This window comes from Ciconia boyciana, chromosome 2 (genome assembly GCF_034638445.1).
Source record: "Ciconia boyciana chromosome 2, ASM3463844v1, whole genome shotgun sequence".
In the NCBI taxonomy this organism is placed as follows: Eukaryota; Metazoa; Chordata; class Aves; order Ciconiiformes; family Ciconiidae; genus Ciconia; species Ciconia boyciana.
Window position 1 is genome coordinate 148,642,896 of NC_132935.1, and position 25,263 is coordinate 148,668,158.

The following is a 25,263-nucleotide window of genomic DNA, read 5'->3' on the forward strand; positions in this document are numbered from 1 at the left end:
ACACACTTCTATTAAAGGCAAGGTCTTTCAGCTGCTTGCTGAAGTCAGCAATGCCCGTCAAACACAGCGTGCCCTGTAGCAAACTCCACAAAGAGAAATGGCAATCACCCTTATGGACACAGAAGAGGCAGGAGGGAAACATCACCAGCTAGACAGCTTGGGGATGCTCCTGCCTTGAGAAACTGGGATGAGCAGGATGTCCACAGGTAGCAGCAGGGCCTTGTAAATCTTAGCTATGTAGCTGTATGAAGACGACTCAGAGCGTCAGCTAGAGAATAGTGCTGTAAGGGACTGCAGGAGTAATTCCACTAAACCACCGCTTCAAAAGACAAGGCTGGCTTAAAACTTAAATGTAGTATACTTACTGGAAAATTAAATCTGAGCATGTCCAGAAGTCTTAGGAAAAAAGAGAGGAAAGCCTAAGTAACACTTCCACTGTTGAATAGTTTGTTGGAGCCAGAGAACTGGAGCAGGTTTTTAGACCTGGTGCATTGTGCTGGTTTTGTATTTTAGAAGCTTTCATTTGACATCGTGAGTGAAGTGGCACTGATAAATATCGTACCAACAACCCATGCGCATCTGTATTATAAAAGCAGCGCAAGAGTTTGGCAGGCTGTTCAGAGGGCATGGTAGATGGTTTGAGTGGCATGCACAGAGAACCAGCCAGGGAGCTTGCTGTCCACTGTAGCTAACGTGTCCACGTAACTTGGGCAGCATTCCTTGAACACCACATTCATACCGAACCCTAAGCAGCTGGAGCACCTGTGTGAAGTCAAGGCTTAGATTAATACTAGAGACATCATTAAGTGAGTAATTAAGAAGCTGAATCTCTCCCCTCCCTATCACTTCACCTACTTTTAATAGAATAGCTCCTCAACCATCTTCCCTGTGGAGAATGTCTACTTTATCATGAATTCTGTCATGTATTTTACAGGTAAAAATATTGCTGAAAATATTGTCTTGCTACATCTGTGCAATAAACTGAAAGGAACTGAAAAGTGACAAATGTATTAAGAGAATTAAAAGTTTGTCAGAATACAGACAAAAACCCACTTTTCTGCCATTTGCCCACGATGGCAGCACAGGCTGTATCATGTGCTGAAAGCCCTGACAATCAAAGCCTTGAAATTCTAGAACAGAAAGCCCTCCCTCCTCCCCATGAATTGTTTGGGCTTATTCCCAAGTACTTTTTAAATAACTGGTTTAGCGTAAGATCTTACACGTTAGTGAAGTTCTGCCAATCCTTCTATCAATTAACTATTGTGGACGATCTTCCTGTTTTTGTAGTAATATTAGGATTTAATCCATAGAATCATCAATTACAAACCTCAGTATTTGCTCTCAGAGCACAGCCTACGCCCCAAAACCCAAAGGCTCTATGTTTCAAGCCACTTTAAGTACGCATGGAAGAAGCAGGGTAAAATCTAATGAAAAAGTTTTAAGTGTCTTCTTATTTTTTCCTTTGCGATATAGGCTACAGGTTCCATTTTAACATCCAAAATTCATCTGTAAGCGATCAAAACCATAGTTGAAACACAAGAACAAAGGATTTACCTAGTGAGTCATCAAAGTGCTTTATTTTATAAAGCCTTGCTCATGTTTGGAGTGTAATCTAAGCACTAACATACACAATAATGAGTCTTCCTTGCCCTGTCCAAATGAACAATTTATCAACAAGAATGAGTGACAAAACTGCTACACAGACAAAAAGAATGCGTTGCTGTAAATATCTAAAATTGTCTAAAAATGTACACTCGTTGGCTGCAATTAAATATGTACTCCAAGTATGTGTACCTCATTTTTACTTCAGGGTCTCCCTGTGGCCTCATACTTTAAGATGCCACAGCATGCTTCAGAAAATGAAACTTGGGCGAGAATGTAGACAATTGGGGTATATAGGGAGGGGACAAAAAAAATATCAAGCCACAGTACCAACTTATTTAAATACATACAATACAAAAGTATACACATACATTACAGTGCTGCGGACATCACTAAGTCAAACGTAACAAAAAATCCTGTAGGAAAGGTAGGGGAAAGGAGAAAAAAATTAGTACACAGCAACAGGGATACTATTGCCTTTGGCCGCTGAAGAGAGTGTAATGGGTTGCTATTGTATAGGCTCCTCTGAAGTAAACCACTACATACGTTATGCACAGTTGCAGGCTTAACAGCGCCGACACTAGTTATGGAGAAGGCATGCTGGCACTCCTGATTTGAGTTATAAACGATGATGGGGAGGGCTTGACTTCTCTTATGTTGCCTACGAAATCTAACCATTTCAATAAAGAAATTTTAAAGGCACAGCTTTAGCACAGTGTATAAGTAGATAGACTTTTAAGCATATGTAAATTTGTCTCTTTCAAGCATGGAGTCTTTCAGGGAGAAATACAAGAAGAGAAGAAATACAATGTTGATGTTTAAAAATTTTAAACAAGTTAAACATGATCAGCACAGTTTTAGGCAATGTACTATACAATCAAACTTCAGTAAATGGTAGGACAGGTCATTTTGATGCTAAAAGACGACCTTGGGAAAAATCCCTCTGAAATATCCTTTCTCATTTTATTGTGAAACACTCTATCACGGAGGTGAGCGAGACATTCACTTTAGTACACTACTGCACATTACAACTTGGAAGATGACAAACATTACTTCATTTGTACTGCAAAATAACTTTACATGTAAACTCAAAAGTCATATATTGTACATGGCTCTGAAATTCAGAAATATCCCTGCTTTCCTAATAATGTAAACAGTAAAATTCAGGGTTCATTTTTCAAGGGATAATCTATAATAAAATACCGCTGTTTCAACAGTACAACATAAGCATTTAAACTTCAAATTCCCAGTAAATTACAAGGGAATGGAATTTCTATCAGTGTGCACATCTTTCACGATGGGTGAAAGATGGAGCTACTATTGCCCAAAACTATGCGCTTCTTCAGATAAGCTTTTTTTCCTCTTGTAACATTATTAGTTCCTATATTGCAAGAATATAAAACAAATGAAAACTTCAGGTAACAAAGTGAAATAAACAAAGTTTTCCCTTAACGTAAGTTTACTGTAGCAAAAATGTACACATAGCATGAATTACGTTAGCTCTTTGTAAGATAAGAGACGCCGGCTCTCACATGTCTGAGAGGCTGAACTTCCTGATGCAATGTTCTGAAAAGAAGACAAAAACCGGAGAGGGAGAAAAAAAAGGAAAAAGCCCAACTGCTAGGAACCGAATGGGAAAAGCCTCCGGCACCAAGGGCTGTTGCAGCTGCTTTTTTAAGGAGTGCCAGTGTGCAGGGTGTAAGTGTAACGTTCGCAGTAAGGTTTTTATTATTATTGTCATCATCATCATCATGAAGAATACTGTCATGTATCTTTTTAGTTCAAAAAATAAACTGATCCACAGTTTACAATTTGATATCAATATTGTAAATTTAACATGCATTTACTCTTCCCCACCCCACACCTCTTTGCTTATTTATTCTGTTTCAGCTGGTAGCATCAGAGTATTACTGTCACAGTGCACTCTGAGTAAGCTGTTCTATTTATTTAATTTATTTTAATTTTTTTTTTGCACACACAGAAGAGTCAGAAATAGCTAGAACTATGCTGGGAATATCAGGCAGCTGTTAAAGCGAGTACTCCACCCCACTTCAGTCATCTTTGCCAGCAGATGTAAACAAAGGGGTTGCTTTCTGCAAGATGAGCGCTTCTCTGAGTTCCTTTTTTTCCCTACACTTGTAGCCACTGCTGCTGTCCCCAGGTCTCGTGTCTGTCCTATGTAACATGATAGGTTACGTCAAGATGTTGGCAATAAAGTCCAAGAAGCGCTTTGAATACTGTTCAGGATTAACAGTTGAAATTTCTGCACCAGCCTATACAGAGAATTGGGAGGGGAGAGGAAAGAAGGAAGAACCAGCGTTTTATTTGATGCTTCGTCACCGAGAGCGTTACTTACTCCATTAATTTCATGTGCAGTCTCAGAACCAGACACTAGAAACACAAATTGTAATGGCCCTCAAGCAGAATCTTACTGATGCCTTTTTAGGTTTCACACGAGTACAGTGCTACTTGGTACTCACCGCTGTAACTGTAGGACACCCATCTTCCATTTCTGAAATGTATTCTCTTTACTTTCCTTACTTCTCTTTACTTTCATTGTACTTCAGTCTCCTATACAATTTCTACTGCATACTTAGCCATGCTACCCACTGATTCATCAACAGATTCTGGGCTGCTGAGCAGCAGTGTCTTCATATAGAGAAGACTAAATTATCATACTCAAATCTGGTGTGTCAATACTTGTGTAATGTATATTGCTATCTGAATGCCAAATAATCTGGTTTGGACTATATGGTAACAATCAGTAACATTTTGGAATATATGGTTAACAATCAGTAACATTTTTTCAACATATATGCATTTAAATCTGGACTCACTGAATAAGCTGTACAATTGCTATTTCAATGAAGTAATGATTCCATTCATATTTTTATTCGAGGTTTTCAGAGCCTTAGGCCACATTTGTATTTATATTTTTCCTGTTTTACAAAAGGGGAAAATCGCATGCATGCAATTAATGAACAAACTTCAGTGTCAGGTGGCTCAGGATGGAGACAGCAAAATAAACAAAATGGTTGTACAAAGTAATGTTCTGTAACAAGTTCTAATCACAGTCAGCTTTAATAATCATAGTTGTTATTTACAACATGCTTCTATCCCTTATTTAAGCCAGAAGTGTGAGTTTTAAAAGTCTGCTACATTCAAAGTTCATTACTAATTGCCAGATAATGGCTGCATATGGTCTGCATCAACTTTCAGCTGCTCTGAGAGCAGAGAGGGTAATGAGAGCATTGCTTGAGAGAGACAAAAAAAACCTTCTACAGGCCTGTGCAGGGCTTATTGCTGAGCATTCCATATCACTCTCTACTGTAAACTAAAAAGCCCTGAGCCCTTTGCTTACCACCACCCCCCAATGCCCTGATCCTTTAGATACTTGGACAGAGGAGAGATTTTAGCCTCATGAACCATTATGCTCTTTTTAAAAGTGTATGAAATTTGAACCTTAAATCACCACAGAAGCGATAACGGTAGATATAAATCATAATTCTGGAAGACTGGGCTGCTTCACCATGGTTCTTTGGTGTCTGCTGCTAAGCAGCAATTTCAGTCAAAATAAAGAAATTCATGGCAGTCAAACAGAAGCCTTCACTTAATGGTCTCCAAGTATTGAATATGTACATTTTATGCTTAATTTTGCAAATTGTACTTTTTTTTTTTTTTAAGAAGTCTTGTAAAGCGAGCCGCATTATATGCTGAAGAACTAACTCTCAACAGGCTGTACCAAATAATGAAACCATCACTAGGGCCCTGCATCTGAAATAAGATTCACAACAGCTTTCACAGAGCTGTATACTAATATGGATGTCTGGTGAACAGCTTTGCAAGAATCAGGTGCATCTCACAGATTTAGGACAAAGTCCTACAAAGGCATCTCACTAGAGTTCTTTATGGGTAAGAAAGCTATGCATACAGCTGAAAAGGGAATTCCACTCTCAGTATGTAATGTGTAGCAGTTACTCTGTATTTTTGTATTACATATTAAACTAGAAAAAGACCTGAAAAAATTCTATTTCCCCTTTTCCTAGATTTCCTGAACTATGCTAATGATTGCACTAAACAACAAAAATGCAGAAGTATAAATGGAATCAGAGGAAAAAAACCAACCCAGATACTTACCCCATGCTTTACCGTTTTTGCAGCATGGGCAGCTTTCTTTTTTGCATCATAATGAGTAAGAATGTCAATAATGGCCATAAAGTATACTTCCTTCCTAGGTGCATCTGCAAATGGCAAATATATGGCAGTAAGAATGACTTTTGAGACATCTTAATCATGAGTCCTCCTTCTAACAAAGGAGACTTTATAAGGCTCAATCAGCAGCTAAGAAAGATTAATGTCAGTCAGAATCACAGATCTGTAAAGACCACAGGCTCAAGCTGTCCTTAACTGAGAGTTTAACTGCACTCATATATAATGCAAAACCCCCTAAATGAGTGTAAAACACCAGCATACAGAAACAGCAATTATTGCTCACTTAAAGTAATGTGGATTTCATCTTCCTTTGTGGAAAAACTACAAAGTTTTATATGAAAGGTAATTCTCCTGTGTCAACAAACAAGAGCATATTTTCTTTATGAATAAAAACATGTATTTATCCATGTACATGCTTATGAAAAAAAAGATAACTTTCCTGTCTTGAACAGCCACAGGTAACTAGTTATACTTAGTTTTACACATTAACATCAAACCCAGTTTCAGGCTTCTTATGCACTCCTTATGATGACTTTCTTAGCTGGAACACAGAAACTGGGTATGAGTGCACGGATTTTCAAAAAGCAACCAAAAAAGCAAAATATAACTTGGAATGCTGCTTTTCTCATTCTTTCTAGACCTGTTTTTAACAGTGTTACCTTACCTGCCAGGAAAAGAACAACTATTGATACTAGATTTCCTGAAAGGGATGAAAAAACCCATGAATTAACTGAGAACTGCTGTATCTGAATAGCTAAGCCAGTATACGATTTGATTGTGTAGTAGGTGAATTATTTGACTGCATCCCCACACATCACAATATTTAAGAAATATGTTCATAACAATGCTGAGCATTATAGGTGTCTTCTGCTTTCTGCTGCACCAAAGAACAACTCATTTCCTCTTCTGCAGAGTGAATTTATATTTTGCAGTATAACTTTGCCTTTACGGGGTTACAAAGACTTTAGGATTCTGGTGTAAGAATCAAAACATCTTCACAGAAAAATATTTATTACTGCTTACTTTCATGGCATTTTATTCCATAAACATCAATAGCTGGATCAAATTCCCCTGGAGCCAAAGGCAGCGAGCTGTTCAGCGTGTTTCCTGGACTGTCTGGAGGGGTTCCAATGGGGTGGGTCCCATCACTTTCACCTTCCTCTTCTCCATCATTCTCTTCACACTCTACTTCTTCCTGTTCAGCTCTTTCAACATCATGAATTCCAACCAGCAAGCTGTAGTCCATGAGTTTTAACTGAGCAAGGAACTAGAAAGTGATAAGCAGCAATTTATCAGTATCACTGAAAAATGCAAGCTCCACTTACAAACAGGAGAAGTGACACAAAGACGTCATCAGTCAAGAAAAACGGGCACTTCTAAGAGAGCGCAAAAGGGAGGATTAAGTGATAAAGCTATCAGAGAGATACTTGAATTTATTATGATGTAGTAACAGCACACAGGTCACTTGCAACTTATATTACAAAAAAGCTATAGCCCACTCTCCCAAAATCCTCAGGGGAAAATAATTTTTCCTGTAGTGAAGACCAGTGCCTGTGTGAGCCGATGACTGTCACTCCTGTCTTGTGTTTCAATTAGGGCTATCCTGTCACCGCTCAGCGTCCAGACTGGCCTCTGTGCTATCAGGTGTGTGGCGTGCTATGATCTGGTGCTAAATCTGTCCCCTCACTCCCTTTTAAGTCTTATTAAAGAATTGTGAAAAAGTGTTTAAATATTCTTGCAGTGGAAAGTAGTGAAGTTTTACACCATGAAGACATGAAATGATGCTATATTCCCTTCACAGTGACACACTCACAATTTAAATCACATAAGCAAAACATGAATGTGAATGAAAGGGTGGTTTTGAATAAAGACTGAGGATGGGAGTTTTTAGCAAACTGAAAGATGAATACACTTTATGTATAGACAAAGTGTTATTTTAGTTGAGGGGAACAGGCTAAGGCAGAAAGCTAAGAGAGGAGGATGGAAATAAGGCAGGTATAAAAGCAGGAAGATGGGATAAACAGTTCAAGGGGGTGAGGGGTAGGCAGGGCACAGCTGTGCTGCAGCCTAAAAGCAATACTGTGATTTTGAACTTGTGGAGCCCTTGCTTATGGTATGCAGAGAAAGAGGCTGAAAATACAAATTGTTTCAGTTTTTAGAAACTCTAAATGGTTATAAAAAGGAAGTTAGAGCAGACCAGAGAAGGGATTTAAGCCAGACTTTGGAATAGTGATAGCGATGAAAGAGATGAGTATAAAATACTAGGAAATGAGAAACTAAAGCTTGTAAAAATCCTGATTCTGAGAAAAGAGAGGAATCAGAGATAACAAAATGACTGTAAAGTCAAGTACTAGAAGAAATATTGTGAGACTGAGAGAGGTTTTAAGAAGAAAGAAGAAATTGGTTTCTAATAATTTCAATATAATAAAGCAAAAGACTCTTCACAAGACTAAAAGAGATCTAAGTTTGAAGAGATGATGTACAATGATAGACAAGAAGAACAGATGAGATTGGCCAAATGCGATTGAGTGGAAGGACTCCAGGCATATCATTAGGTACTTGATAAATACCGAGAGAGACAGGAGAAAAATCTACCAATAATCATACAAAAAAGCACGAAAGAGAACAGACTCTTGGGAACAAGAGTGAACTGCAAATTAGAAGAGGAAAGCTCTTCAGAGAAAAGTGTGCTGCTGCTGACTGCGAAAAGACTTAGGGAGATCAGCACAAGGAAAAGATCATCTGATTTAAAATGGAAAAAATACCCTGATGTGCTTTTTCTCAGGACATTTTCAATGGAATGAAGAGGCAGGAAAACAGACAAGAGGACAGCAAAACAGCAGTAATAGATATTTGTCTGTTTGAACACAGGAAGGGGACATAAGACTCGATTATGAGAGAAATATAGAAACAAAACTTACTTAATGACAAACAAGAACGGATATAAAGTCATATAGTTTAGAATACTACTCCATAAAATGTTTAACTATAAATACTGTGTGATAAGATAATCATATGCTAAGTGTTGTGCATTTCTTTTCATTGCAGTGAAATGTGAGTGTTTACACGTTGGGTACAAAGTGTATATTATCAGTTATCTAACAAGGGCAGAAGAACCAATAAAAGAAAAACAAGGTTAAAGAACAGCTTGCCATTGTTAAAATCAGGTGCCAGATCACTTCATGCTAGGGGTTTACATGGATATTTAACAATGCTCTGTATAAATTTCAAAACCATAAAAAATTGCCTCTCAAGACAGGATCTGGAATCTGCCATTATATTCACAAACCAGTAAATGATGTAGACGATCGTACACAATCCACTTTCTGGGGTAATATAGTATCTTCCACATTCCTTGCACATACTTAAGATATTGTTTGCAACCTACTTACTGTAAAAGCATTAGTCAGCAACAGCAGCACATGTTAAAAGAGCACAAAACTCAAACCCAAATAAACTTATCTCTAGAGCTGTGATATCGGTAGAGCAGTTTTCCCACACAATATTTTAAATATAAAATAAACACACATTGACATTTCACAAAATATTTATGTTTTCATAATTATCATCACCACAAATTTCTCATCGTTACTATGATGGGAAATTAGATTTCCTCAAAAGCAAATTATTGGGTAAATTCTAAAGTGACAGTATTTTGTTTTGTGCAACTAATGAGATACAGATCTGAAGAACTAGACAAGTCAATTCACAGAGCCATTTTGATATAAATAGCTGAAAGTCTTATTAAGTCACAGACACATTTTGCTATCAGGTCTCTTCCAACAAGGAAAACAGATTTTAAGCTTTGAGTATAAGGGCTGCAAAATATTGTGTTTAGTGACAATATTTTCAATTATGGAAACGGAAATCAAGCTGTGTGAACTAGTTAGCCCAATATTTATTTTCTTTTATTTGATGAACTAAATCAGTTATAATAAAATATTACACTAAATTCACATATTAACACTTTTCTATTAGAGTATTGACTATATCCAGCCAATTACAAATTTATATGAAAGACTTCATTAAGATAATGAGTCCAACTGCTGTATACAAATTACTGAAGCACTCTACTATTGCGATACGAAGGATGATTTAAAACTGGATTACTAATATGAAACAAACAGAACATGCACGGCTGTGAGCGGGGATGCTACACCCTCTGTTACGGACTACAGTCCATGTACGGCCTCAGCTCTGGTGTACCTCCACCTGTAAAATACAGCTAACAATACTCACCTCTCTCTTGGGGGCATTTGGAAGTACTAGGCTTGTAAAGCGCTTAAGTACTAAGTAGTACCATCATTTTAACATCACATCATCAAGGCAGGGACAATGCATGGCAACCAGCTATGACAGCAAGCCATTTATCACATCAGCAAAAGCAGTGATCAACTCCTGAAAGTTTAAATTGTGTTTCATTTAAAGCACTTAGTGTTTACAGTCTTATAAACAAGAGTTTTCATTAATGAATTACAGGTACAGTTTCCTAGGATACTTGTAATTTGCCACACGTTTTAATCACATATAACTGAACAGGCACATTCTTACCTCAACATCCTTTTTGAGTTTCTCAAGGAACATCTTTTTGTTATTCTCATCAATATGAATCTTTTGGCCATCGTTAATAAAATCATTGTCTTTGAACGTCGGCAGCTCTTTGGCCTAAAATAAACCAAAACTCCTGTAAGAGCGGGATCGCAAAGAGGAGTGTGGTGAAGCTGCTGGCCTGGCACAGTCCCCCCACCGGCAGTGGTGCCTCGGGGGCTCCCCTGCACCCGCGAGGGCACCGCTGAGCTGCTGCTCCGGGGGAAGCAGAGGCACCTCCGTCACACGCAGCTCTCCGTAACTGCACCCACGGAGCCGTTGGCTTAATTTATCCCTCCTGTAAATGACCTAGAAGATATACGTTTACTGGGCATGCAGCAAATGTAGCTAACACAAAATCTCTGACTCAATGCTTGATTTGCATCGAACCTTGATTTGCATCGAGCTTCTTGCAAGATGTCGTTTGTCAAAGTGACTGGCAATAAGTGAAGTTGCAACACAATCTATACCTCGTAACAAAGTGCTATTGCATCAGATCTTATAGATGAAGTCAGATTGGATTGCATTTTACATAGCTACTGTGAATGTTTGTAAGTGCGTAATACCAAATAATTATTTAAAAGGCATCAAGTGAACATGAATTATGTAATGCTGCTTAGAAGTGGTAAATGCCAGAGAAGACCACTACCTTTTAAATAAGTAATTAAACATTCTTGATGTTGGAGCATTAGTTGATTATCTTCATCTTTAACTCTCCCATGAAGTGATTTGCAAAGGCATTAAGGAAAGCCAGAAACTTTGTGCAGACAGAGTAACCACTGGTTTCAGTACTAAGATCCCTCAAACAGGCTCTGTTTTCAGAGGGCAGTGACTGGAAGTTTACTTAAAAAACCCAGCAAGCCAACAAACAAAAAAGCAGTTGCTTCAGGGTATTTGGTCAAGCAAACTAGAAGTAATAGTAGCTTCTGCAATCAGAGCCTTTAAAAAGTTGGCCCATTAAGAGCAAAGAACAGCCTTTCTCCCTGCCCTCCATCTTTAATAAGTAGTAGGGAAGAACAGGTTTTCTTTACAAAGAAAATGTTGCAGAACAACAAAGTGCTGCAACCCTCAATGACCATGAATTAATGGGTACTTTGAGTAAAATAATTTCCTCTTAATCTGAAAGTCTTTCCACTAGGAATAAAAGGCAACTAACATCACCCTACTGGCAGGTCCTCCATAAGTTTAACTAGTCAGACGCAGCTTATAACCTTACTGGAGAAGGTATTTTTCATAAAGTTTATTTTCTTCCTACAACACAGTAAGGAAAAAAATCTCAGAGGTTCTTTTCTCTTCTCCAAAATGTACATACTGCAAAGCACAGCATTAAAATGCGAGCATCACAGCAGACCCTGAAATGCCCTTATAGATCTTCACAACGGCCAAAAGTTCTTTTTGCTGTTGGGCTGTGCAGAGAAGTGGCCGAAATACTCAGTTCCCCAACTGTCCAAATTTATTTTTTGGACCTGGAATTTGTGACTTGCTCAAGATCCCACAATGCTGCTTTTGTTTAGAAAAATTACCCTTCTCTTCCAATAACTGCCCAAAACCACTTAAGCAATTAACAACATTTTAATAGTTATGAATCCATGTTAAATCCATTGCATCCTGACACCTATGAACTCTGGAAAAAAATAAGATCCTAGTCTGGCTGCTCTGAATTATTACTGTGTGCATCTAGAACATTCTGATATATTAACATACCCTCTAATAGAGACCCTCTATTTTATTTTAATTTAAAATAAAAGGAAAAAACCCCACGCAGCTGAGATGGAGCTATAACCATTCATCCATCCCAGACTCCTTCCATGGAGGAGTCATCCTGCAGTGCTCCACTGCTTTACTTACAGACGACGTTAGACACTTCTTGAAGCTCACAATGAATTGGTTACTACAATATGACAGCACGGTCTCCATCGATTTTCTTTCTGGTCTACTCAGTAAGCGGTTTAGGATGAAAATGAGTAGGGGAAACATCAGATAAGCATTCCAGAATAACAGCTGTAGAGATTGTCATACACAATCGAGCAAACTGTCCTATGGACGAGGGCTAATTCTGCAGAGGCGGGACTGCAGATCCAGGGATGTTGCCAACACCAGAGGATGGAATCTAGTGCGTGGGATGCTTAAGAATGGAGGAGATTTGGATGAATAAATTTAAAATGAAACGATAATGAAAAGAATGCAGGAAACCAAGCTCCCTTCATTTCTAGCCCAAAGTCACTAAAAAGAAATCCTCAGATTATCTTTCCACCGAGTATATCCAAGTTATTTATTCAACTAGGCAGAGGGTAAAGTGAAACAAACCCATTAACTCTGAAAAAACCCCTTATTAATGCTGTTTAAAGCTGGGGGGTGGGTAAAGAGGAAGGATGTGCTTGTGGTTAAGATGCAGAGATGCAGGTTCATCTCTAGGCTCTGCCACAGTCTTCCTGCACAGCACGGCATCAGCCACTCGGACCCGGCGGGCAGTGGGAGGGGGAAGCGCGCTTCTCCACTGAAGACAGTCCTATCTTCAGTAAAAATAAACTTACATTACAAGCAATGTCTTTTTGGAAGATGCTAGAGCTGGTAAGCCAGCCATGCAGGTGCCACACTCTACTTCAACCTTGTCTCTAATCTATTTTTAGTAAAGGTGAGCTAGCAAAGCTGACACAGCCGCATTTCTTGCCTGCCATCACAAGACCCAAGGGGTACTCCCAAGGACATTCAGGACAGTGAATCAGCTTTCCCAAAAAGCCAGACTCTTCACTGCCTCAGGTGCAGGCTCCCCCAGCCCTCAATAACCCCTCTGAGGATTTTTATCTGAGGTCATTCTTCTTCACCCAAATGCCCGTAGCTGTGAAGACTTGGCAAGTGCAGAACTGCATAAATTAAAAGCCAGTACCGAGGCATGTGAAGAAAATGGAAGGAGAAAGAAAAGCAGGGGGTCCCATATAAGAAACTGAAGCTAAAAAGCCACATGCCAGTGGTTGTCCTCACCACATGATTTGTATGAAGCCTCCCAGCCTATTCTCTTCCCTCTTTCTAGGTGTTATTAGACAAAGGTTTTTTTTGGTGTGCTAGGCAATATCATTCTCCCTATTTATTTCAAGCTGAATAGCCCTACGATACTGTTGCAGTCCCAAATATTATTAATGATAGCCAGCACTAGTAGTGATTCTCATAGTACTTCCAACTGAAATTCATGTCTTAAAATTGATTTGTGAATTTAGGAATGAAAACCTATGAAATAAGCAACTAGGAGGGCCTCTCGTAGTTGTTTAAAATTCATAATATATACGATCATGTTGAAAAATCCTAATATGTACATTTTCTTCTCACTCACTGAAATAAATAAATACAAAGAAAACCACATTGTGGCAGTTTAAAACACCATCTGAATGAAAAAATTGAGACTTTGCTTTAATGAAATAATTGATACTATTAATTTTTAATGAAGTCTCAAATATTTCCAATGAAGCAAAATCCTTGTTGGAAAAAGATTCTCCTATAATGTAATTCATTATAATGAACATATTACTATCATTAAAGAACTAAATATTTTAAGAGCTGCACAGGAGATGAACATCTAACTACTTCCACTAAATTAATAATAGATTTTCTTTCTTAACCATCTCCATCGTTTTTAATCCCCTACTTAAAGATGCAAGAAAGGCACAATAGATTTTACAAATATGAAGTATTTATTTATTAAAAAAGCATGTTATTTGCACATGTCACGTTTGCATTCCAAAGTTTGCCATGGTCACAGAGAATTTTAATGGCAGGAAGATTTCACTGCCTTTGAAAAGGCTGAAAAGCAATAAAGCTTTCTTTGACTAAGATGACAGAATGATCAAGCCTGATTCAAAAACTAAAATTACAGTAAAACAGCCCACTGACATTGTTTTTGAAGAAAAAAAAATGCTTGAAAGGTAAGAACCAGGTAAAGTTTTATTTCTATATGAACATGGAAATAGTTTTTGCAGATGTCTTAACACATCTCCATTCAGCATCCTATCCTAGTATGTTGAAATGAAGATTAGCAATTTTTTTTTCCAAAGGGATTTTTGTGCATCATTACCAAAAATAATGATAATGGCTAACATTAATGCCAATATTTTGGAAGAAGCTCACTAAAACAGCTGTAGGACAGTTATAAGAATTAGTCTTGGACTGAAAAAGGAAAAAGACTAATTGTCTTCACAATCTGGCAGCATTTTCTCACCTAAAAAAGGCAAAGATTAGGTTGTAGGAGAAATCTTGTATAGCAGCCTTATTGTTTGTTTGGAACTAGCCAGGAGTCATGTTATTCACACAGCTAATCATGGCAAAATTGGGCTTACAGTTTATAACTTTTGAAAATGTTATAAAACATCTGCCAAGAGTGAAGTTCCACACCCTGGGCTTCTTTTCACAGTGGATGAATGGTTATAGCTCCATCACAGCTCGCATACACCTTTTTTTAAAAAAAAATAACTAAGTTAGATTAACTTTAGACTGACTGGGCTCACCAGCATATATGGAAGGCAGTATTTTTAAAAAAAGGATATTATGCTAAATACAGTTTGCAATAATTTGGCACAGGTGGTTTTGAACTGAATCAGAAGTCTGGAGTCACTAGATCTACAAGATGGAAGAATAACTAGAGCTTTCTTTGGAAGTCTGAAGACTGCAGCTTCTTCCCTCCAGTAGTTATGGGAGCTGGGTCCAAACTTTTGTTGTACAATTTGCCTTGTCCTAGACAGGGGTTTCTAACCAAACGAGGGTCTGCAGCTCCACTTGCCATCACAGGACTGTAAATGGCAATGGAAATAGAGCTGTAACCCCAAAATAGGGTTTGAGAGGGAACACTGGAATGGTTTTAGCCCGTGTAACAGGAATTTTTGTAGAACAAAAGAAATTGTGCAGGACGTTGTAGATGGATTAGGAATTCGAGCATGTACCAAAATAGTAACGATATGTCTTTTCAGTGCTCAGGGAAATGCATCCAGAATTACCCCTAGGGTTAATATCTTCCTGCTGCAAAAGGAACATGCAACATATAAAAATGTAAGACAAAGTTCCCCTTTTATTTTTTTTAATTCTTTTAACATATGGAAACCAGACTTTTAAACAAAACAAAAAAAAACCCCAAACAAACAAAGGCAAACTAGTGATTTGTTTTGAAAAACAATAATGGGGTTGGTGTCATGTGAAGGTTAAATGCTGAAATAGGAATCTGAACTCTGAATGTCTATTCCTATCTTTGCGATGTATTGCAGTGTGATGTTTTGAAAGTTATAATCTCTGTATATGCAGCCTTGAGATTCATTTCACAGAGAAATCTAAGACATGCTTCACATGTCTGTTGTGTGAGATCAGCATATGAAGCAGATTGAAATCACTAAAAGAAATGAGTAAAAAAATGCTGTTCTGAAATTAGCAATTTTAACATAGCAGGAAAATATAGCTCAGATTTTGGGATGATCTACCTTGAATGAAGTTTTACCTACTGACATCAAAAGAAAAAAAAACTAATTCAAGACTGAGTAATCTTGTTGCTGTGCTCCTACACTAAAATCCTTCTTCCTTTAGTTATAATTGTCCTCTCAGAAACCAGATAATTTACTATATGTGAAAAGTAAAGCTAAGAAGTGATTTGTTACATCTAGCAGCATCTTCCAATCTAACTATTAGAGCTAGGTATTTTGCATACAATTTAACTAAGATGTAACATAGTTGTCATCTATTGCAATTTTTTTCCAAAAAGGAACTTGAACAGAAAAGCCTTTGTTCAAATGTATTTACTGTCATTTTTCTGCATTTATGCTTATTTGTGAAACAACACATACCACAGAGGTGGCAATGCAACCAGTTTTAGACTAATTTAAAAACATGTAATAATCTCTGAAATTGCTCAAGAAAGATGAAATATGGTGGGCTTCATTTCAGTTAGGTTTTATTTTTCTTCAAATTTCCTTCTGAGTTGCTCACTCACGAGCAACATGCTTAAGTTCTTTATAAGTACAAGTAGACTCAGCTGTAACTGCTAATTTGATGTGGTACTGCAAGCACAGCATAATTGTGAGCAGGCAGACCACCAGGGGAGTTCTGCATTATCCTGGTTTCACTTAAGAGGGCAAAATTGTCCAACGAATGAATAGAAAATGCCCACTATTAAAACAGTAAAAATAAAAAAATAAAGAGAACTAAAGCCTAAAAAAAAAAAAAAGGAGCAGCTGTCAGAATTTGAAACTGTTGAAACATACTGTTCTTTTAAAATTCAAGACATCTGTAAGTGCATGTTATGATATTTGTTGCCAAGAAAGTGATGCCTTTATTATTACAAATATCACTTATAATGCAAATGAGAGGAATTGTGTGTTAACGTGAAATCTAAAGGATGGAGCTTGTCTTCGCACCGATTATCACAAAATATTGAAATGACAGTTTCAGAACTTCTCATCAGTATGTTAGGATATTAAACAGTTGAAGACAGTCAAACAGGAGATAAACCGAAAACAGGATAGAAAAGTAACATTCTCAAAGTCATTCCAGCCAGCTTTTCTTCCTAAAAACTGATTTTAAAAAATTGTTTGAATACTTTTTTTACACTACAAAACTAAAGTAGAAAAACACTTTTTTTTCCTGATTTCTTATTTTATAGTCCATTAAATCTTTCTGTGTAATTGCCTCTTCTTTATTAACCGAGTAAATAACAAAAGAGTAGTTCGATAGGAAAAAGATTCAAGAACATCATAATTTTAGACAAGTTTGCCATTTCAAAGCAATTGATCTAAAATTTGCAGTCTGCATTAGAATGTGACTGAAAGACTTGCTCTTCTGTTTTCTGGCTTCTGCAGCTTTAAAAGAAGCTAACATATTCTGAAAACCATTTGATTACCTGAATATTGGCATTTGATATTAAATATGAATTACTTAAAAGCCCATTTAAAACTACAGCACTGCCAGACATTTTAGCTGTACATTTTAGCACCAAAAGCTCCCTGTCTTTTATTACTTTTCTGTTTTTCAGATGTGAATAGCAGTGGATACTTTTATAATAAGTAATTAAATAATGCTGCCATTAATTGAAATTATGTTATTAATGTCATTTCAGGGCGATATTAATAAATTGATGATTTAACTTGCCTCTGGCTAAAAATTAGCTAATAAGTTACTACACCAGCTAAGTATTTGAGATTGTCTGGTTTTGTTTAATCATTCAGAGCAATTTCTTCTAACGCAGGCGACGCCAAAACCTCTTCAGAGCATTTGCTAAAATGCCTTTTTACTTTCCTTTTCAAGCTAAAATTTTCCAGGTGTTCTAACATCTTTAAGATTGGCTTGAGATTCCCACAAAAGACAACAAAAAAAATCTGAAATAGTGACATCTACTTAAGAGAAAATGGAAGTGAAAAAACATGCTACAGGGCTCTCGCTTGCCAGTTACAAATAATGGACCATTTACATACTTATGTCACCACAGTCCTCAAGGTCCTGAAATTAGCGCCACACATGCAGAGAGACAACTCATGATAGCAGGTCTTTAGCACCGCTCAGAGTTTCAAAAACAAACTTTCCTTGTCTATTCGTATAAATACAAAACCCCCTTTTTATTTAAGCTTAAAAACTGTGCGTTAGAAACACTTGAGTAGTTTAGATGAGTAAACCACTGCAGTTCTAGTGCCTGTTGCAGGAGATTCAGATTGCAGTGACGATGAATGTTCTAAACATCTACAATACAGACACGCGGTAGTGTATTCTTCTGACCCTTTCAAATCAAACAGCAGACTCCAGAACTTAGACAAAAAACATATAATAAGCAAAATATTATTTTTCCCTTGCTTGAATCCCTAAGAGTATTTCTTAAAGTGTTTGTAAAATATTGTTCCCTCTATGAACTTAGAAGTCTACCCAATTAATTCCTTTTCTTAGAAATGTTTGTTCTGAGTGCTAGCTCGTGGCTTCCCTGCTGCACTGCATTGGTGTTTGAGGGGAATGATGAGTAACAGAAGGCTGTTCTAACAGCCTCAGACCATCTGCTTGCAACATCAATAAGCTTACGGTAGTTCGGTCTCCAAGAAATCAAATTCCTTTGAAAAGAAAATAATGTGTGAGATTTAAAATAGCAGAAGAAGAATTTGGGGGACTAGGGTTTTTTTCATAGAAGTACTCAAAATAAAAGGGGAGGTTCTACATGTGTTGAAGTTGATAGGAATTTTTGTTATTGGCCTTACTGAAGTTATGATTTCACATTAAATTTAGAGAATAATTGTTGTATACAGTTATACAAAACTACACAACTTTATTTCAACTTAGCTATAATCAAGTTCAACAGTAATTTTGCCATGAACTTAGATGGGAACAAAATTAAGGCACTGTTTCTTTGAGGTTCGCACTCAATGTATTAACTACAGTACGTGTGTACTATTATTAATCTATTTATTGTAAGACATATTCCTAAAACTGCTCAAAACCACTGCACTAAATATGTGTATAGTATCAGCTCCTGTATAGCTGAATATATGTAATATTGTTAAATTTTACATTACTATTCCAAGCATTAATGTTGCAACCTAAGTACTCCTATCCAAATAATTTGCCTTCCTCATTATTTTAGTACTACCAGTGGAGGTTTTCAATGACACTAGGTATTGTTTGTAAGACACTGAAGGGTTAATCCCTCTGCTTTAAAAACTAGACTAGAGTTGTGCTACTAAACAAGAACAAAAATAGACCACAAGAACAGAACGGAGACCATTCAAGACATGATCTTGAGGGCCTGGTACAGCAGAAGAGAGGTAATGCTGACTATTGTAACTGCAGTTGGCGTTTGGGACACGGTAGTTGCCTAATGCTGGAAGAAGAATTGTAAGTGTTCGGTCATACCTTAGGACAAAGTGGAAAAACTTCACACAGAATTTTTCATGCAGCGAGAACTGTAGGACTGACAGCTACTGCATGTCCCTTACTCCTTAGTGCAGTTGTGTGATCTGTAGAAGACTCAGAGAGGCAGGTATGGCACAACTAATGCTTAGGAGAAAAACAAATTATCTGAATGGAATTTGGGGACAACATAAAATGAAGTCTTTTAAGTGAATTGCTGAATGATCTTATGCTAATTCAGAAGGAATGTGCTCAGAAAAATTAAGAAAACAAGGGTCATGCGTTCCTAGACTTCAACCAAATTTGGAAATCTAAGAAGTCGTAGATGATGGAGACTATGTTCCACCTTCAACTATCTGTAGAATCTCTAGACAAACCTCTCCTAAAGTGCTATCAGGCTATTTCACTGAAATCTCAGAGAAATGTTGTTTTTGAGAACATTAAATTTTCCAAATGAACTGAAGTTGGAGACGGAGAAAAACAAAGTGATCGATTTCCTTTTAGAGCAAAGTTTCAGCCCAGAATTTGAGGGAGACCGTCTCTCATAACAGCTACACATACATCTAAGTCTGTCAGTTGTTTGCTCATTTGTATGAGCTTTACATACCCAAAGGTTCTCACAACTCAAGGTTTGGTTCATCTTTGCATTCACTTTAGAAGTCGAGCCATGTCACATCATTCCATTAACTGACATGGAGCATCCATAAATCTCAGTATTAAAGAGCAAGAGAAAGAAGATGAAGAAGCAGGAGGGAAGAGAAGAAAGTCCTGATGTTTTCCTACCACAGGGCAGGCCCTGAAGAAACTAAGAAGAGAAGAGAAGAGAAAAAAGGAAAAGGAGGAGGTAGAGGATTGGCTCACTTACCTCTGAAATCTCAACACCACTGCAAACCAATATTCAAAGGTCTGCAGAAAACAGAGGAAAGATAAAGGAGGGAATAAGGTAGAACTCAAGAGGGGAGAATATGACAGAAAACAAAGACAAGGGGCAGAACAGCACTGGTTATGTTTGTCCTGAGACTAGCTAGCAGGTTAGATAACTGAAAAAGAAACAGAAATGCACCATACCTTTTCTTTGTCACTGGCTTCTCGAGCCACAGTAGAGCCCTGAAACAGAAAAAATGGATCTAAAAATGTGCATATGTCAGAAACTAATTTGAAAATGTTACGATAACAGGTCAAAAAGTGGATGAACTGCATCCTTCTGAACTTGAGAGCTGTTTTAAAGAAAGGTGATACAGTAGGTAGAATGCCCAGGGCCGCTGAACTGCTGCAATCATTTGAAGAAGATGTATCATGAGAGAAGAAAGATGGATTAAATCCTCAAATGCTCTACATCTCTTGTCCTCCTGACTGCTGGAGCTTCTTCCTCATGTTTCATCCTCGCTTTGAGACTATCATCCTGGAAGTTCAGTTTGCTTGACAGACTTCTCATCTTTTTGTGCCAATTTAGCTGTATGGTTATGGAATAGCCTATTCTATATAACTATTTGGACATATGTAATACATATTTGAAAAGGATGTCACACAATTTAAAAACATAAAAATATTTAAAAGATCACAAAGTACAAACAAGAACAAAGCACCTCACAGCAACATGAAGTCAAAAGAAGAGATGAGACCAACTGTGGATTCACAAGATTTACAGTGCTTGTCAAAGACATTTTAGAAATCTAATTTTTTTTTAAAACTTATTTTTTAGCTTAAAACTACTAGGCAATATGGTGTTTTCTGAATAAGCTGGAGGTGACAAAAAATGGCTGTATATATTTCCTTGCAAATTTCTTGGAGCAGGACCACATCTTTAAGTACCCAGCGTTTGTTTACCACATAATAGCACTGCAAGAAATAACTACAAACATGATAATTGGACACTGAAAGATGGGTAAATTAGCTCTATCATTTGTTGGAAGGTGTGCATTGTGTAAAGAAGTGCTGGAGCGGAGTCATACTAGTTTAAAGAATGTGAGGATTCCCAACCACATCTTTTTATACCATGTTTTATTCTGTTTGCAGAGAGAAACTTAGAAAACTTAGAAAGGAAGAAGAGAAAAGATAAATGGGACAGTATGTCTTAGTTATTATGTATGGTCCTGCAAGCAGGGATTTCATTCCATTATATTGTTAACTGATAATAAAGCCTGCTAGAAGTCTGACATTTTAAGTTTACTGATGATACACCTTTTATGTTGTATTCTGTGTTCCAACAGACTGCTCCAACAGACTACTGGGCCTGAAAAAAGATCATCTGAAAGCCAAACTGGAGGAAAAAAAGTGGATTTACAATAGTAAAAATGAGGGAGATCACCAAATTTGACACTGAAGTCATTTTAATAAAATGCCTCAGTGGCCAGGAAAATACCTTTGAAATCCTATGCTGATCTGTGGTCTCTTTTTCTTAGTATCTACACAGGTAGAGAGACTTGTGGACAAGTGAGCTCTCAGGCGGTGTCAAAAATAGTCATGAATGAAAAAGGACTCTGAACCTACAACCGCAGATGCTGTAGCAATGAAAATCAAGAAAAAGTGATTTATAATATATGCAGAGTCACTATAAATCTGCTCAGTGAAGGAGTTTGTTTTGAAGAATAATATGATATTGATGTTAAATTTAAATTGCAAGAGAAGTTTCTCTTTAAAGCAATTCTGTCCAGCTGGACAAACTGAATAGAGTACAGAAACGTTCACAGAGGTAAGTAATAGCAAGAGCTGTTGACATCAACGGTAAGAACGTACTGTATATCATTTGTTTCTTTCTGTTGTGCTTTTGTCCCCTTTTTAATGCATCTGGACATTATGACGCTCTAAAACACATACAGTTCTCTCAAATTAAAAAAAAAATCTCTCTCAGGTAAGCTCTACTGCCAATAATACTAAATACCAAAAAGTCAATTGTTGACAATCTGGAAATCAGTTCTTATAAATCCCGTTCAAGTCAACTATCTAACCAATTGCTAGGTAGATACTTGACAGTAGGAAAGGATGGTGCAGTACGTAGCATTACAAATCTCTTAATACAGAATGCTAAATAAACATCTTAAAACAAGTTTGCAGATGCACTTAGTGGTTTGACAGATAGAAATTAAATGTATTAGAAAGAAGTAGGTTTCTAAGTGGAGACTTTATGGAGGAAATTAAAATACCATCCCTTAGGTAGAAAGACTAAGACTATATTTTGGGCATTCGTTGTAAGCACTGTATATTAACTATTGGCAAAATTACAGCGAGCAGATAAACCTTCTGAAACAAAACTAAAATGCACCTGATGATAAAAGCAAGATAATTTTTTTTTTTAAAGAACCTTCTCTTTTTTACTTGAATTGTCTTTAAAATACAGAATGAAATATGAAGCTTTTGTAGTAGTGATGTACTTTGTTAGTAGCATTTTATTGGTTTAAATTATGATGATATTTAATTATTTTATAAAAGCTCTCTGCAAATTCAACTTTGGCTTTCCATAAAGTTGATAAAAACCTATAGGAAGCAGAATTATTATCGTACTTGTGTGAATGGTTTTACCTTTAACCATTAGTTACGCTTAACAAACATACCCGGTTAAATTGCTCCATTTAAAAATGCACAACACAAATAAATTTGTACAATTTCTATAAAACCATCCTTCAGTTTTGCTAACCTAGATGCAGAAGTAAACCAGTTAATGCTGGCTCTTACATAACACAATTTTAAATTAATAAAATTCTGAGCAATATTCAAGCATCAGCATAATCTAACATTTATAGCAAAGATTTTCAGCTACTTTGTCAGTTATTTCTGTCAGTTCATGTCAGTTATTTCTCACCTTTAAATCATATTTTCTATAAACAGATAAACGATGGCTGAACACATTTCTTGTAACAATCATATATACTTCTACTCCATCAACAGTAAGCCGGTACATGCCCAAAAACTGGGGAAGAAGCGTATTCCCATGACACTCCACAATAAACTGCAGGACCAAAAGAAAAAACAGAAATGAGGATGGATACATGTTATATAAATACATACTTATACATTTTTAAAGATAAAACGCCCAGAAACAACACATTTATTTGCTGAATATATATCTGTGTGGAGACAAACTTTCAAAAAATCATGCCAAAACAAACCCCTTCATCAGGAGGTTATCCTGCTTTTAGAACAGTGTTTAAAAATTAAAATCTTGAACTGCTTAACTTATAACTCTTGACTTATATAGACAATCTCATAGAAAGAGCAGGCTCCATTTGACACACCCTTCCACTTTTACAGTCCAAAAAGCACACCTAAGGCAGATAACATATTTGGTACTGATGTCAAAAAACAGAAATATTTTTTCAAACATCACACCGCTGTATTTTGTACTCTGTTGTCCCAGATGATATTTAATTTGTATGTTTCTCCCTTCTCAATCTTTGTTTATTATGGTGAACATTTATGGTGCTGTCACCAGCAAGGGGTATTATTTATTACCACCAACTTCCTGCTAGTTCCCACGTGATGGCTGCATTTCAGGGTCAATAGAGTTGAGCAGTGAAGTGCAAGATCCCTGTATTTTTTTATTTACAAATAATTATATTTCCTTAAGGTCACCATATTCCATTACAAGTGGGCTATTAACCTTGAAAAGATTTGCCACCTGCACCAGAAACCTGTCTCTTTTTTTTTTTTTTCCAATCACTTGCCTTACAACTAATAGTTCAAATTTCTATTGGAAAGACTACTGGAGGAAGCAGAAGAAGTACAGACTATATTGATGACGAGAACTATTGAAGAATGAATACTCATTCCCAGAATAAAAATGCCCATACTGTATTAATCCTAAAACCAACTCAAACACACCCACTCATATTTTGTGGAACCAAGGAAAAATTAAGCCACAATGATGCAAACCAGAAAAGGACTCACCAGCTTTCCTCTTTCTGTTATTACCAAGTCTCAAACAGAGGAACTCAGAAAATTTAAAAATTCAAGCCCCAAATAGGAAACATGAACACTAACCAACAGTCAGCTTTTAAAGCAGATCAGCTTTTAAATATTCATTGAATACTGAAGCTGCTGTTTCTTTTGTGCCAGAGCAACCTGGTTATTAGAAACACATTATTCAAAAATACAGGAGACTTTAGAACAAGTTAACTGAATAAGCCAATTTTAATTGTTTAACAAGGGTAGTTAGTATTTGGTAACAAATAATACAACAAAGCTCTTGGAACCCCGGAGATTTTGCAATTTTGGGGTCCTCTGCTAATTTTAAGGAATTTCTCTCACTAACTTTATATTGGAATCTGCACATATCACATACAGACTTTCCTTTTTTAAATGTCAGAATAAAAATAGAAAGATTTAAGAGTCCTGAAAACAATCCTGTCCAGCAAGAAAGAAAGGGAATGAACAACAAAGATGGAAATTGTTGACTGTGAACTGAACATAATTTTGACTAACAACTCTGACACACAAGCTTTGTTGAATCTTGCTGGCACAGTTTAGGCTGTAACTCTCCTGTCTGCCCTGTAGCTGTACTGGAGGTTACAAGCCCTGAAGAAGTGAACGTGTAGTCATGACGCAGTTGTGCCACTTCACAGCGAAGCATTTTTAAGCTCAAACTGCCTATGACTGGGCAAAACATCTTAAGCTGCTGCAAAGGCTCAGTGAATGCAACTCAGAACCTTAGGAAGGAAATATGACTGTATGCCCCAATATATGAAGAAGCTGGACAGTAAAAGGCCCCAAAAGCAATGTCAGTCCTGAGCAGTGCACAAAGATTGATCAGTTTGCACCTGAGAAGACTTCTGTGTCTAACAGAAACAGAAGTTTTAAGTTGTAGTTCTTGAATTGGAGGATTTTCAATCATAGGGCTCTTATCAACCTCACAAAGCAGTTATAACATGTTACAGGATACATAGCTCATTTTGACCATCAGTAGTTTCTCTTAGAGATCCGATCATAAAGTGAAATTAGAACTATTAATGCTGAGGTTACTGAAAACTTGTTTAAAATACTAATCCCTATTAGTCAAACTACATTGATTATTTT

At 36.9% G+C, this 25,263-nt stretch overlaps 1 protein-coding gene across 1 annotated transcript in view; it reads right to left on the reverse strand.

The window, feature by feature from the left end:
* Positions 1-1,202: 1,202 nt before the first annotated feature.
* The window catches only part of PIP4K2A (phosphatidylinositol-5-phosphate 4-kinase type 2 alpha), a 119,417-nt gene continuing 95,356 nt past the window's right edge, over positions 1,203-25,263 (reverse strand). Inside the window, exons 5-10 of the mRNA XM_072854438.1 lie at positions 23,054-23,200; positions 20,323-20,361; positions 10,366-10,479; positions 6,838-7,081; positions 5,740-5,843; positions 1,203-3,875 (exon numbers count right to left, since the gene is read on the reverse strand). Of these exons, the coding sequence (XP_072710539.1) occupies positions 3,795-3,875; positions 5,740-5,843; positions 6,838-7,081; positions 10,366-10,479; positions 20,323-20,361; positions 23,054-23,200 (729 nt within the window). The 3' untranslated portion in view covers positions 1,203-3,794. The remainder of the gene's footprint in view (positions 3,876-5,739; positions 5,844-6,837; positions 7,082-10,365; positions 10,480-20,322; positions 20,362-23,053; positions 23,201-25,263) is intronic.